General features: G+C 39.1%; 1 protein-coding gene across 2 annotated transcripts in view; it reads left to right on the top strand.

The window, feature by feature from the left end:
- Positions 1–15534, top strand: part of bmpr1ba (bone morphogenetic protein receptor, type IBa) — a 72395-nt gene that overhangs the window by 54512 nt on the left and 2349 nt on the right. For both annotated transcript variants that reach the window (XM_071483092.1, XM_071483091.1), the window contains 8 exons: positions 10181–10343; positions 10509–10608; positions 11071–11173; positions 12034–12130; positions 12308–12446; positions 12831–13023; positions 14694–14991; positions 15209–15384. In XM_071483092.1, the coding sequence (XP_071339193.1) occupies positions 10198–10343; positions 10509–10608; positions 11071–11173; positions 12034–12130; positions 12308–12446; positions 12831–13023; positions 14694–14991; positions 15209–15384 (1252 nt within the window). In that variant the 5' untranslated portion in view covers positions 10181–10197. The remainder of the gene's footprint in view (positions 1–10180; positions 10344–10508; positions 10609–11070; positions 11174–12033; positions 12131–12307; positions 12447–12830; positions 13024–14693; positions 14992–15208; positions 15385–15534) is intronic.

Genomic DNA, 15534 nt, shown 5'->3' with positions numbered 1-15534 from the left:
CTGTAATCAACCTATTTGTGTGCATACCAAATGAACAAAGTTACACTTGTGGGCTGAATATTTGGAACCTGCAGTTTGCTCATTGAACCATTAAGGTTTTTTATAAATGCCAGACTCTCAATTGACCTTTGAATTGGCATTTAAGTTCAGTCAATGTTGACTCGAGGACAAATCTACATTGAAATTTGTAACTACCGCCCCTTTTCCACATCTCTCTCCACTGAACAGTTGCTTGTTCTTTATGTCTTTCCTCTGGATGTGCTGTGTATTTAAAGTTTATGTGTCTCTTGAAGTGTTTATTTAAGGAAATGATGCAGAAAATGGGTGTTTTGAAGTGGTGAAATTTCTCAGCCTGCCAGGAAGGAAGAAAAGTGTATTTTCTTCCCCATATGGTATTGATCCTGAGATGAGTAATTTTATAGCATAAGTAGTTTTCTGAGAAAGTTTGATTTAATTAGAGCCCAGGTTAATAATGCTTATCTTATAACTGTGTGTGGACATATTTTTTAGATCTTTCTGTAAAATGGGTGAAAAAGACAGCACTGAGTTAGCAGGGGGGAAGGAGCCAAAACTGTGAGGTCTTAAGTGATTTTAAACAGACTGTTTCTTTTTTCTAACCTTTAGAGACTCACTATATAACACAGCACACACAAAAAACTATCAACTGGTAGGTAATGTGTTTGTGTGTCTCTGAGTTGTTTTACCGTTAAGTAATTTAACTTATCTCTCTCTGCATTGTCTTATAGCTATTTGGCTTTTTTCATCCCTCACATAGACACATATATACATGACACACACTCATATAAACGATGGCATCATATGACTAGACTTCAGCCCCCCTGTTTCTAGCAGCAAAGGATTACATCTCCCAAAAATGCAAACTATCTCTACTATGCTGTGATTCTCCATTTCCCAAAGCCACCTTTGACTTGCGAGAGTGTGTCTGTGTGTTTGTAATTGCTCTGCTACAGTATACACAGTGTGTGGAATTCTAAACTTGTGGTGCTATATTTGCCATGGCCACCTATCAACTTGGCGAGTGTGTGGCCATTGTTTATCAGTTTATCGGCATGATTTTTGCATACCACCACCGTGATGGAACAATGAGTCACAAGATGATATCATGGGAATAGCATATCCAATATGGTAAAAATAGCTGCCAAGTTTGAACGGAGTGTATATAGTAACCTAAGCTACTTATTACTCTGCGATGGGTGTGCATCATAATCTAAGCATGCTTTATTCTGTGACAAAACTGATTAAGATTATACCATATTTATGTGTGTAATGATGTCACCTTTAGCCTTCCAAATGAGAGTGCCGGGTTAACAGTGGGAATACGCTTTGGTTGGACAGTTCATCAGGACACTAATGGAGGATTAGTCAACTTATTGTTTTCTTCGCAAGACATTTCATTTCAGTTTGGATGTGAAATCTGGTTTTACCATTTAAGGAAATCATTGTTAAGCTCTGATAGGCTGCAGGGATGAAGCATAATCTTTGCAATAGACACCCTAAACTGAAGAAGTTTAGATTTCAGATCTGCATCGCCAGATCACACACGTTGTTTAAAGTGTTTTTGGCAATATAAGTTTGAATTAGAAACCACCCGTTTTTGGCTGCGGATCTAATGTCTGATTTGTAGTTCGGTCAAGATTGTTTGGAAATTGTTGCAGAGCAAACATGTTTGTTGCACATACAAAAAGAACAAACACAAGACTCTCTAACAGTGGGAGAATGACTCTCCAAGAAACTACCAATGGAACTAATCAGTAAAAGTTCATCAACAGTTCATCTGAAGTCAGTAATTTCCACAGCCAATGTGGTTTATGCAGATGTTGCATGTGTTTTTTATGTGGAAGAGCTTCATGACTAGAGTGTTGGTTATTTTTGTGCCATAACCAATTAATGAACCCAGAGAGGCAAGAAGAAAGACAGAGTAAACAAGAATGCTGCCTACCAAATCCACCCATTTCTGAGGGACACCTTCCTTCTTCTTTTCCACTAATTTCTGTTAGTGAATAGTTTTTATAGATTAGATTTCACCTTTGTAAAAGTATATGTGTTGGCCATGTATCAGTATGTTCTGTTGCAGTAGAGTATGCTTGCCCTGATACTTTGATTTCGTGTCAAGCACTGTACATGTTGTGTTACTCTGTATGCACTTGCACATGCTAAAGCATTCCTTTGTGACATACACATTAGTCTCATAGAAGGAAAGGGCAGCTGCTTTAAGGGATCTGTAGGAGATGCTTCTTGTAAAGTCATTTGTCTTCCACTGCAGTTATTTGAAAAGAGATGTAGGAGGACATTATCCATCTTCTTTGCATACATTCTGAAATGCATCAACTCTGTTGAACTATAACATTTGAACTTTGAAGTAAATGTTTTTATCAGCCAGCTGTTCTCGTGGTTACATTTAAGCAATGCCTCAGTATACTGATTTTGGTTTCAGTAACGTTTGTTAGGGTGAATAACATGGCTCAAATATTCCATCACAGCATATGCCATTTTTTTATGTTAATCTAATTGTGATATAAATGATAAAGAGTACAGTAAATCTTAAGGAAATTCAGTATTATTATTTATTAATAAACAGGTAACTCAGGATATTCAGTGCCAAGCACATCAAATAAACATAATCAGATTGATGCGAAGCTCAGGACTGCACTATGACCTTATAAATCCATTGCTGCTAGGCCTGTTAATTGAGCTGCAACAATAGTTGTCATACCATCAAAATCTGCATTGGTTAGTTACATTAACCCCGGTGACTGTGGCTTTTATCTTCATCTTTATGACAAATCAGCTTTAGGTGGTACTCGTTGAATCAAGACAAAGTTTACAAGCCACTTCTGAACCGGCAGCATTAACATTACTTACAGTACACAGCCGCAGCCCACTGATCCAGCCAGATGCCAGGTGTCTGTGAATTGATGTGGGCTGTTTTGTGATGAGAAGGAGCCCACATATGGCCATGAGAAGGAGCAAAGGAGCTTTTGATGAAGAGACCAGCTGGTCTCCTTTCTCTCTTTTCTTTGCTTTGCTCTCTCACACCTCCTTTAAGGGCCGACACCATCATTTCCTTGTATTCCAAAGGGAACGCTGAGGGCCTTCTGGAATGAACTCAGAGTTCCGGGATCCTTGTGTACCTGTCAGTCATCCCCATGAAAGGGGATGCACACACACACACACACACACACACACACACAGTGGTCGCATCATACAGCTGGCAGATGACAGCTGTATAACCAGAGAGTGGCACTGGCTCATTACTGCATCATTCATCAGTGTGACATAATGGAGGAATGCTTGAAGAGCTGTTGATGACGCTGTTGTGGTGCAGGATAGAGGGGCTGAATGCAGTTCCAAAAGCTTCCCTTATCCCTACTCTCACTAGTTTCATTGTACTGTTCCTGCTAAAGAAAATCTCCTAAAAGCTGTTTTCTGTCTGAGCCACATGACATCACTTCCATATTTTGTGAGTGGCTACTTGGTGGTCGGTCTCTGTCCTGATTGCAGAGCTTTTTGGATAGGTACAAAGCTTTTTGCCTGGACTGAATGATTGGTGGAAACATTTCATAAAATTCAAATAGCAGTTGCTAATTTCTCTCTACATAATGTCGACTTGTGCCTGAAGTAATTACACCTTCATTACAAATATATCTGTGAGTTTTAGGAGTGTGAATGACTAAAGAAGTGTTGAAATGTGGGAGAAGAAATGAACAATGTGGTGTAAGAACCATGTAGGGTAGGAAAACAGCAGAGTGGGGTTCTTTTGAAAGTTGGACAAGGAAAAGGGGGTGGAGAAGTAATGGTGCATAACCTCTTCCTGCCCCAAAGGCACCAATACATACATCAGCTATAAGACTGTGTGCCTATGAGCTAGAGATTGAGAAGCCCAGAAACATTTTCCTTCTGTGATACCAGTGTATTCCAACTGTGGTATAATCAAGGTGTAAGGGGATCTGTCTGACCCTTCTCCTCTAATATTAGTAGAGTAAATATAAGGTAGTAGTTTTCTGTACCTCAAAATGGTGTAAAGTTAACATGGTCAAATAAGCAAATAAGATGAGAAAACTGTGAGAGAGCAAGCTTTGTCATGGGAACCCGAGGCAAAACGAATTAGAATTTTAAAGCAAGTTTAGCCAAAACAGCAAGAGAGACTGCCTCAGCTTCCCAGCATCCAGCCTCCGGATCACAAACTGGGGTTCATTAAGACATTCCTGCACATGTGGGATTGCTCGGCTCATCTCAACATTGACAGGAAGAAGAATATGGAGATAAGACCAGGCACTGAAAGTACATGGAACTGGAGAGAGAGACACACAAAGTAAAGAGTGGTAGAGAGAGAGAGAGAGAGAGAGCGGGAGGAAAAAAAGCCTTTCACCTTTCATGTTTCTTTCGCCGTACAGACGGCACTGTCAAACACCAGGAAGATGAACTACTACTTAGAAGGGAAAAGGGGGGAGCAAGGGAGCAGTATTGTCAAATGAGTGTGTCTTAAGTGGAAGGGGGAGGCGGGTAGTGTTTACATGGGCTCGGTGAAAGGGCTTTTCTGGTAGGCCTTGTTTGACATGGCCAGGATAACTAATGAATATCTTCTCTGTCTTTCTGTTTCCCCGTGTCTGTCTATCTTCCTCTGAATCTCCTCTCTTCATCTTGTTATCTCATGCACAATATCCCTCTCCCTCACTTTGCTCCTCTTTGGCTATCTAAATATATGAATTCTTCTTCGTCTTTTTTGTGTTTCAGTTTGTACAAAGCTGCATCTGTTGAAAAGAGGCCTTTAGCTTTTTGGGGGGGTTTGTGGGCCACGGCTGTTAATTGCGTGTTGACAGTGGCCCCTATATCCTGCCATCAAGCCAGAAAAAGCCTATAGGGGAGACCTGAAAGCTCACATTGGTATCTGAAAAGTCATTTTAGTGAAAGAGCTTGAAACAATTATAGTGTCAATGAAGTGCTGGGAACTTTGGCCAGTTTCAGAGTACAAATCACTTAGCTTAAACCATGTTTTGACATTAGTGGCACTTAGAAAGGTTTGGACTACAGCCTGATTGGTCAGTGCAGTTTTCTTCTCTATAGCAGCCAGGACCAAACCACAGGAGCAACATTTTCTTACACTTAATGTTTCTAAAATTACTCTTAACCTGTGTGATCAACGACTCACATTCAGTCCAAATTCTGAATACATTATCAATGAAAGGCTGCCTTATCTCTTTACGAAACAATTGCGACAATGTGTACATTTTCCTCACCAGGCAGAATGTATGTATTAGCTATAAAAAAAAAAAGCAGAATATTTTACATTGGTCACTCTCCCTCCCACAGATAGATGGGACCGGCTCATAGAAAAATTGCTCATTACCTTAGGACTAGTGGAAAAATCAACAGTGTCCAAAGTATTTCATAGTCAGAGACAGAATACAAAGACAACAAAAAAAGGAGAGAATCAAAAATAAAACTAAGATGAAGGGAGCCGATCATGATTATTAGATAGCGATAGATATACAAAGAGATTGATAAACTCAAATGACTTGCTCACATGCCTGACATTTCCAGAGACAGCAGAGTGCCCTGAGGCAGCAGTGTTAGTGTTGGGATAATGCAATTTCATTGATAATATGTGTCATAAAAATATGGTCAATGGTAGTAGTATTTCAACATACTGGAAAGACGCAAATAATGGTCACTCTTTGTAATGTGACTGATGGAATTGTAGAGATACTTCTATGTAGCCAAATTATTTTTAATAACGAGATTAACATTTAAAAAGAAAAAAACATAGATTCACACAAATGCTACAAAGTGTCTTAAAGACCAGCTGCCAGCAAAGAAAACTTTTTTTGTCAACTAGATTCCTGTAATATTTGCTTTTTTAAATAAGATAATTCAATAAGTATTTGGTTGGTGGTTTCACCTTAGCCTCCAGTTAGGTTTTGTGCAAGGAGCATTTGTTAATTAAACAACATTCTCCACGGGTTGAGACTTTTTCTTTCTTTTTGCTTCTCTCCCTGCTGGTCTCTCTCTTACTGTCTTTCTCACACATGTACACACACACACACACGCACACACAGAGAAAGAGCAGCAGCCAGTAATCCCAGGTGCAGAATGGATGTGAAAGGCTGTGTTTTGTCAACAGCACAGCGGCACCTCACATGACAATCCTCTGGACTCACATAGGGAAGACGGGGCAAAGAAAGTGGAGGAGGGGAAGAGGAAAAGGGTGGGGTAAAGGAGGATAGGGAGGTTGTGCAAAATAGAGAAAGAAAAGAGGGGAAAAAAGACTTAGAGAAAAGGTCATGAGTAGCTTTGAATAGAGGAAAGAAAGGCTGTGAGCTTCAGTTAATTGAAAGGGTACAAGCAGGAAAGAGACAGAAGGGCCTAAGAAAGAGATATGGAATGATGAAGAAAGGTGGAGAGAGAGAGAGAGAGGTCGGCGAAAAGTAAAACACAAAGTGAGTGAGCATTAGCGGGTAGGATGTAAGTGACGGGAGGGAGGTGAACAGAGTGAGAGAGAGGGTGGAAAAGGCCAGTGGTCTCTGCTCTGTCCCCTCTGTGTGCTGCTAAACTGCCCACCAGTTCCCCGCAGTTCTGTCACTTCTCATTTGTTAATCCCCTGTTCTTCCCCCCCTCCTACTCTTCCTCGCTCCCTTTCTCTCAAATCGGTCAGTTGTTAATGTGACCCCTTTAAACCCCACCGTCCCTCTCTCGCAGCATTGTCAACACATTATCAGTGTGTACAAGAGAGACATTTAGAAAGGGAAATGCCAGATGACAAGTGATTATAATAGTCATAGAAAAAACATGCTCAGGTTTTTTTTTTTGTTTTTTTTTTTTTATAGTTTCCCTTGTGCCAATGAAACTTGTTTATTATGACCCTACTGTAGTGGTTTCTTGTTTTATCATGTTTTAAAAATTTATTTATGTTCTTTTCTGTTCAATATCACACATGCTTCCTTATTGATGAGAGAAAGGAAAACAAATGGGACTTAGCGAGCGCTGACAAACTTGAAAGCAATGTCAGCTGACATCAGTATGCTTCTTACTAGTCGGTGTACAGTCACATTTATCACTGTCACTGTGAATCAGATGAATGAGCTCAACCACCTCATCCATAGAACAGCATATGCTTCTGGATTGCGACACAGAGGAGAAAATCAAAGGATCACATCAGAATATAACTGGCAAGCTACAGCATTTTAATCTGTCTCATAGCTGTAGCTGTGACTTTACTTTCTTTGAGCCTTAGTTCCTGAAGTCAAGATCACTTTAAGTTTGGCAGCCTTTTATGAATACTGATTCATGATGGTCATAAAACACAAGTGCAACTCATTGACAACAAAGCACGTAAAATATTTTTGACAGTGAAATATATCAAGGGAGAATTTTTAAAGCACGTGGCTTATGTGTGTAGTAGTGCATATAATGTGTGTGTGTGTATGTATTGGTGTCCATTAGAGAGCTTTAAGCGTTTATCCCCATAGGAAGTTCTTTGATGTTTTGTGAAAGACAGCTGAGCTCAGATGAAAGAGAAGATACCACCCATTATTTTACATTTGACTGACAGCTTATATAACCATTCTGAAAATATACAGCACATTTGCAAGTGTCCATCTAATCCAATTTGTTTTTCAGAGGTCAGGCTCTTTACAGATTGTTATCTTCCTATCCAATGAGCATGCTAACAGAACCTCAATGCTATATGTTCATTTTAGACTGTGAGTCTCTGTTCACAGTGCAGTATCCACTCACTAAGAGGGACTTCATTGGTTATTACATTAGAGTGTGAAATCAATCTTTAACCACACCCCCTTGAAATGCCACCAAAACAAGGCTTATACTAGCTAGTTAGCTTTTAGGATGTATTCCAAAATGAAATATTCTATAAAAGAAAATGCAGATAAACAACAAAATTTCATGCGGCAACATCTTGTTATATGCACAGTACTTTGATTAATTAGATTTTAATTGGGATGTCAGACCAATTAATGGCTTTTCCCTAATTTCTCAGGATTCACAGTTAATTACAGTAGACTAACAAAACTATACATTTTGACTTTGAATGTAGAGTAGTTCAGCCCTGTATTCAAAGTAATTGTACTTCCATGAAAGTTGAGTTTAAAGCTGAAACCAAAACTTCGGTATTTTAGGTAATAAAATTCCTCATTATAAATTCCCTGCTTCTGAGCTGACAATAAAGCTGTCGCACCAAAAGTTGTTACTGTGATTGACCACATGAGTTAAGACTGGTGCAAAAACACAGGCGATTAAAAACACCAGAAAATGTCTGAGCTCTAAACAGTTTGAAAGTGGTCACACTGCTACACTAATGCTTGGTCGCATTAGCCACAATGTGCATGTAGCTATGACTAGCCTATTTGTTGTGGGGATAGATAAGCTTTTTAATATACATAAGCAAGACCCACAGTCATGACATCTGATACACATTAGCTTTTATGTTTTACACATTTTTCAAGACCATGACACTGAAAATCCTCTATTCTCTTGTTGCACTTGTGGACTAAGCCTTAAATCCCCCAAAAAGAAAAACTAAAATCCATGAGAAGCAGGCAGTCATTTGGAGTGTCCACGTGCACAGCCAGTATTGGCTTTTCTGTAATTCTGACCATTCATCACACGTCTGTTTCTGCAAGAGCGAGCGATTAGTCTTTTTCATGGCTTGAAAAATGTACACCATTTTCTGACCTATATGAAATATGCAGTTTTTGTGCTTCGAATTTTGAAGGCCATCTTATTTGCTTATGCTTCACTGTGAGTCACTTTCACTATGAGATTGGTTGTATTGAGAAATAAAAATTAGATGATTGAGTCATACATTGTGAGCATGCCCTTTCACACATACTGTGTTTATTCATTCTCAGTCTTTGTGAGAAGCATCTGCTTTAGAAGAAACCTGGACTTAGGAACGAGAGGTTGAAAGAGGAGTAGGAGAACAGATTCTGTATCTGCTAGTAGATTTTTTTTCATAGAGGAAGGACTCATGCTTATTTTGGACGATCTCCGCTTGCAGCTGTTAAGCATCTGGTCTCAATGATCTTGCTGGAATGAATGAAAATCTTAAAAACCATGAAGGAAAGACACTTCCGAGATCCTTTTTTTCCCCTCAAGTGACAAACAGGTGCCCTTTTGAAATTGGATAACAGAGGAATAGAGCTTGGTTCTAGTTTTTGGGAGCTGTATCACTTAAGAGTAAAAAAACATCTGCTGTGAGTGAACACATTTCACCGTATCAGGTGTTTGAGCTCAGTTTGGTTTTCTTTTTTCTATAACGTAACTTTTTTCTCATCCATTTAATTTATTTAGTTTTATATTTCTTAATTCAATTGATTCATTTTCCATTTCACTGCAGTAAGTTAAATAATGTTTCAGTTTAGTCAGCCAGCTCATGTGGAATGGATTCATGATGTAAGTACAGAACAGGTATTTGACATCTTGGTCCTGACCCTGTCACTCCCTGCAACCATAAACTGGAGTAAAGATATTAAACTTACGCTATGAACAATGGAAGCAGCATCGGTATTACAGTAGTAAAATCATATGAACACAGCATTAATCCATCATAATGCACATGCCAAAGAACACAGTAAATTCACAATCTAAAAACAAAAAGGAGATCTAGGAGAGATCAGTAGCCTCACAACGCCATTTAGATAAACACTGACAGAACAAAGCCAATACGCTGGCTCACAATAAACCTATTAGAGTGGTAGGAGCAAATGTTTGCAGTGTCACGGCAACTTATTGTAAAGGATGTGCTGGATATATGGGTATCCAGTAGAATCAACCAATCAGCACAAGTTGAAACTTCTGCCTGAACAAGCTCAGGATGTTGGAACATGTCCCACCGAATATTAAATAGATGCTGTAGCTCCTTTCTCAATCTTAATATACCTTTTTATTAAACTCAAGCTTCACACATAAACACACAGGTTTGGCTTTGTTACTGCTAATACTTTCAGATTTTTTTAATGTTGCAGATATTATCAGTTCTTTGATGACTCAGCTGATGCAGCCCTTGCCCCTGGCAGTGTTGGCACTGTGCTCTTTCCTCTGTAAAAATCTATTATGAATGATTCAAGTGTGTGATTTCAACATCTTGTTTCTGTCTCTCCTTCAGCTAAATTTCTCCTGTTTTCCCTGTCTGCTTTTTTTATAGGCAACATATTGGACAGTATGCTGCTAAGAGCATCCAGTAAGGAGACAGTGGAGAGTGGGAAGGAGACTAGTGGCAGCACAGCTCCTGTGTCGTCCTCCCAAAGACTACTGTGGTGTCACTGCTATCACCACTGTCCAGAAGATTCAACCAATAACACATGCAGGTGAGAAGAGCAGACACACACACAAAAAAAAAAACAAAAAAACAATAAATATAGCAGTGCAATCCGACATAATTGTTCACTACAAAATAATAAAATGAATGAAATAAAATGATAAAATTATGGCATAGGCTGCTGTAATTAATGTATCTAAGCCTCGTTTTCCAGGACTGATGGCTACTGTTTTACCATGGTTGAGGAGGAGGGAGGGGTACCGGTCCAGACTGCAGGTTGCCTGGGGCTGGTTGGGTCAGAGTTTCAGTGCAGGGTGAGTATAACTGTAACAATCCGCATGACCTGTCCTTTATGCAGCCATTTCCTTTGTATCGTTTATCTTAGATCTTTCCCAAATTTGTTTTTAACAACTTGATTTTGATGGTAATGAAATAAATAACAATAATGAAATAAATAATCAATAATAATCATTTTAATAGCTGAATAATCTATGGATTATCTATGATCTATAGATATGTATAGGTTATTTAAAAGTAGTGAAAAATGTACATCACAATTTCCTAGAACCCAAAGCAAGATCATCAGATTTCTGTTTTGTTCTACAATATACTATAACATCAAACAGGGAAAAGCAAAAGTTGAGCCAGCAAATGTTTATGCATTTGAATAATTTGCTTTATAAATGATTGATCATTTTTTCCAATTGACTAATAAATGAATTATTTTAGCACTAAGGAAAAACAAGAGAAAAATAATTCACTTTTCTGTCTTCTAGGACACAGGGAGCTCACGTCAGAGAAGATCACTAGAATGCTGTACAGACCAAGATTACTGTAACAAAAACCTGCATCCCACTCTGCCACCGCTCAAACCACCTCGTAAGTTTATCCATCTACTCTCATCCCTCCACAGCTCTTTCTAACCCATGAAACACAAAGAAGATTTTACAGAGCAACTTGCTCTGTAGTTGTCAGGTGACAGTGACAGTGCAGCGGTGACAGTAATATAGACAGGGCCAAGAACTGTGACCGATGGTGTTAGAGATAGAGATATCATGACAATGTCAGGGAGTCAAAGACATCTGAAGTGGGGGAGACAGCAGGAGTTACTGTCAAAAAGTCCTGCATAGAGCTTGGCGAAGCCACTGGGTGTCAAGAGAATACTGAGGTCTCCACTGTGTACAACACTATACTCTATGTGTGAGTGTGAGAGTCTTTTTGTGTATTTGAGAGACAGTAAGCCTAGATTCCCAGGGAAATCACAAGCCCCAGCAGACACTGAGGGCATAGTCATCAATCTGAAACCCTATCATAGGGGATCAGGAAGAGGATTCATCGACTAGGCTGAGGGCTTCCTCCCGTTGCTGACTGGGGCCTTGAGGGAAGAGAGTGTGCCAGAAGAAAATGAAAAATTGATGAGTGAAATATGATTTGTACTTGATTTACTGTACACCAGTTCGTTCAAGTGACTTATAAGGATGACTGATTTCTTGGTATAATTTGCTCCACTTCCTCCCCATGCTCTTTTTTTCAATCACGGATAACAGAGATTTTGATTTGATTATCTTTCTTTGTTTCATCAAATTATTGTGGATAACTTGCACAGAGGAAGCAGCTAAAGGGAAATGTGAATGATGCTTGGTGATTTTTTTTTTACTTTCTTGACATTTTTTCATGTCTTTTTTTTTTGTTCTCTCCCCTCCAACCCCTTTTTTTCCTCTTTACCCACCCCTCTCTAGTTTATGTAGATGGAAAAATCCACCACATGGCCTTGTTGATCTCAGTCTCTGTTTGCAGCATTATATTGGCTGTCATTATAGTCTTCTGCTACTTCAGGTAATTACACCAAACTATTGAACAGTCGAACACAAACCCACACACTTTGCAGGATTTACAGCACCATTCTCTGGGGACCTGTTTTCTTCCATTTATAGTACACATACAGTCCGTGCTTCTTGTCAAAATATGATGGTAGTTTCATAAGGATATGTGCTGAATAATGCTGTTTTGCAGGTATAAGCGCCAGGAGTCTCGTCCTCGGTACAGTATTGGTCTGGAGCAGGATGAGACCTATATTCCCCCTGGAGAATCTCTGAAGGACCTGATAGAACAGTCACAAAGCTCTGGCTCAGGCTCAGGGCTCCCTCTATTGGTGAGATACTTATATTGCAGCCAGAACACCTGTGGATCATAAAGATGCTCCATGGATCCACTGTATGCACTCACCAGGGCCCATGGCATTGTAACTGGTTAGGTATTACCACATGTGGTGAGATAAGAATGAGATTGAATTACAAGATGTTTGAAATATTTATTGTTAGGCATTTTCTATTTTGGAAAGCTAGTGTGCTAAGAAACAATTAAAAAAAAACACACATCCATCTGAGGAAACCTTACACTGGGGTTTTCATTTTAAAACATACAGAGGTAAAAGTACTTAAACACGATGCATAACAAGCATAGGTTAAAATGTAATTATGCTGTCATGTCATGCTAAACCATATCTAAACATTTCCCACCTTGTGCTCCTCCGTAGGTCCAGAGAACGATAGCCAAGCAGATTCAGATGGTGAAGCAGATCGGTAAGGGGAGGTATGGAGAGGTGTGGATGGGCAGGTGGAGGGGAGAACGAGTGGCTGTTAAAGTTTTTTTCACCACTGAGGAGGCCAGCTGGTTCAGAGAGACTGAAATCTACCAGACCGTCTTAATGAGACATGAGAACATACTGGGTAAGACTGGTTTCTCTCTTTGTTCACTCTGCCTGCCTCTCCTCTGTGTGTTACTTCTTGCAATCATACCCCCTCTTGTTATCGATTTCTGTAGCCTCTGTTTCTAATTGTTTGTCTCTGTGTGCCTCAATCTATTTGTTTTTCTCTTAAATATTTTCATATTTAAAATCTATATAACTGTACTCTTTGTGCTCCATTGTAATTTACAAAGTGCCCAGCAGGGTTTGAAGGGACAGATGATGAATAGGTAGTTCTAATATTGTAGCAGTAATCCTAAACAATCCTAATTTATGGACTAACAGATAGATGAATTGGTGATAGGTGATTAATGTTAACGATATGTTAATTTTATATCTGGGTTTTGTAGCAAAAGGCGCTAAAAAAGAAAAAGGACAATAAATAAAAACTTGCCATAGTTGGAGTTGGACCATTATGCTTGCACCACACTGCACTCGGCACCACAGCAGATCAATTATAGCCAAGAGACAACAACAGACTACAAACCAAAGCTTGCATAATTAAACACCCCAAGATGCACAGTAATTAAGTAGTGGGGCAAAAGATCACTTGCCAGTAAACAAGAAGACAGAATATATGCTGTAATGCATAATGCTGTTTTCCACAGTCGTTTCTACATTTTTATTTAAAATATTTTGAATTTAGCTCTAGGATCCCTAATACAGCATCAGCAAATCCACCAAAGAGGACACTTGTCCTGGGGGGAGAGTCAATGCCAAGGCTTCATAAAAAAGGAAGTTACACTGCAAAAACTATAATTCTAGTTTTACCTGATGTATTTTGAATTCTTTAAAATCTTTTGCAAAGTGGTTTTATTGTTACTTTTCACTATTTTTATTTCTCGCTTACATTGTTTTACTGTTTACATTTGAGCTGTCTTACCAGTTTTCATTCATCCGTAAAGCGCTTTGAATTGTACTAACTTGTACTGATTGATTGATTGATTGATTGATTGATTTCTAGGCAAGTGAGATAATATTCAGAAAATCTTTAAAAATCTAATCTGTCTTGTTCTGAGAATGGATTACAGTATCTGCTGTTGACTATGGAGGAATAGCTGCCACAACGCAAAAGCTAATGGGGATCTAAATAAATAAACAAACAAAAGAAAACAAACCTAAACAAGACAAAAACATCTTATTTCAAATCTTGTGGCATGAAGGTACAGTTCTTTGGACAAAATATCTTATTTTAGTGTCTTCTCTTCAATTTGATGGTGGTCTGTTTTTGTACTTATTTTGCCCCAAATTCACCCCAATAATGATGAATGTATCCACTCCAAAAATTCAAAAGGACTGTCTTTAGAATGAGGTTCCACACGGCATGTATGCTCAACACATCAAAGACAAAAAAATCTGAAAGATGTTCTATTCTGCTCTACTTCTATGATCGAGCCTAACTGATTCATCCTCATAATGATTGTGATTTATTGTTTAAAAGCGTTCAAGTTCACAGTGAAAACAGAATTAGGCATACGTAATGTCTGCCGTAATTATTGGAGCAAAGGTTACAGTGCACAGTACACAAATCCAAAAGATGCACATACAGTTGGATAGCCAGAATATTTCACTCAGCCAGTGATGTGGATATTTACTCTTCTTCTACTCTTCTCTCTTCAACCTCCCTCCATTCCCCGCCCACCCCATTCACAGGTTTTATAGCTGCAGATATTAAAGGAACTGGCTCTTGGACCCAACTCTACCTGATCACTGACTACCATGAAAATGGCTCTTTGTATGACTACCTCAAATCAACCACTCTAGACAACAAAGCCATGCTGCGACTGGCCTACTCCTCTGTATCAGGACTCTGCCACCTCCACACGGAGATCTTTGGCACCCAGGGCAAACCTGCCATTGCTCACAGGGATCTGAAGAGTAAGAACATACTGGTGAAAAGAAACGGGACCTGCTGTATAGCTGACCTAGGACTGGCAGTCAAGTTTATCAGGTGAGTGTGTCAGGGACATGTGTTCCTGTATATCATGATTTGAAGAGATATTCCAAGTTTTTGATTTGAAGCCATGCTGAGTTTAAGCTCTGGTAGCAGGTCAGAAATGTTCATAGATCAAAGTATTTCAAACTTAGATTATTTCAAAGGATTCAGTAATGTTCATAGCAAGTTGATCTTTAATTTAAAAGTATTACTTTGATCTCTTACTTTGCAGTGACACCAATGAGGTAGACATCCCTCCCAACACTAGAGTTGGTACAAAGCGCTACATGCCTCCAGAGGTTCTGGATGAGACTCTGAACAGAAGTCATTTTCAGTCGTACATCATGGCTGACATGTACAGCTTTGGGCTCATTCTCTGGGAGATCGCTCGCCGTTGCGTCTCTGGAGGTATGTACACTTTTTATGCATTTCTTTTATTTGACACAAACAACTTGTGAAAAGCTAGTCTGCCACAGAAAAATTGAAAAATAAAATACTTTTTTTATGGTTGTGCAGTACAGATTTTGAAAACATTGTTCAATTTATGGGAGGTAGTTT

This window comes from Trachinotus anak, unplaced genomic scaffold (genome assembly GCF_046630095.1).
Source record: "Trachinotus anak isolate AG129_WGS33_773 ecotype Australia unplaced genomic scaffold, CSIRO_AGI_Tana_v1 ptg000008l, whole genome shotgun sequence".
In the NCBI taxonomy this organism is placed as follows: Eukaryota; Metazoa; Chordata; class Actinopteri; order Carangiformes; family Carangidae; genus Trachinotus; species Trachinotus anak.
The sequence above is the reverse complement of the archived record's forward strand: the minus strand, read 5'-3'. Positions and strand labels throughout refer to the sequence as shown.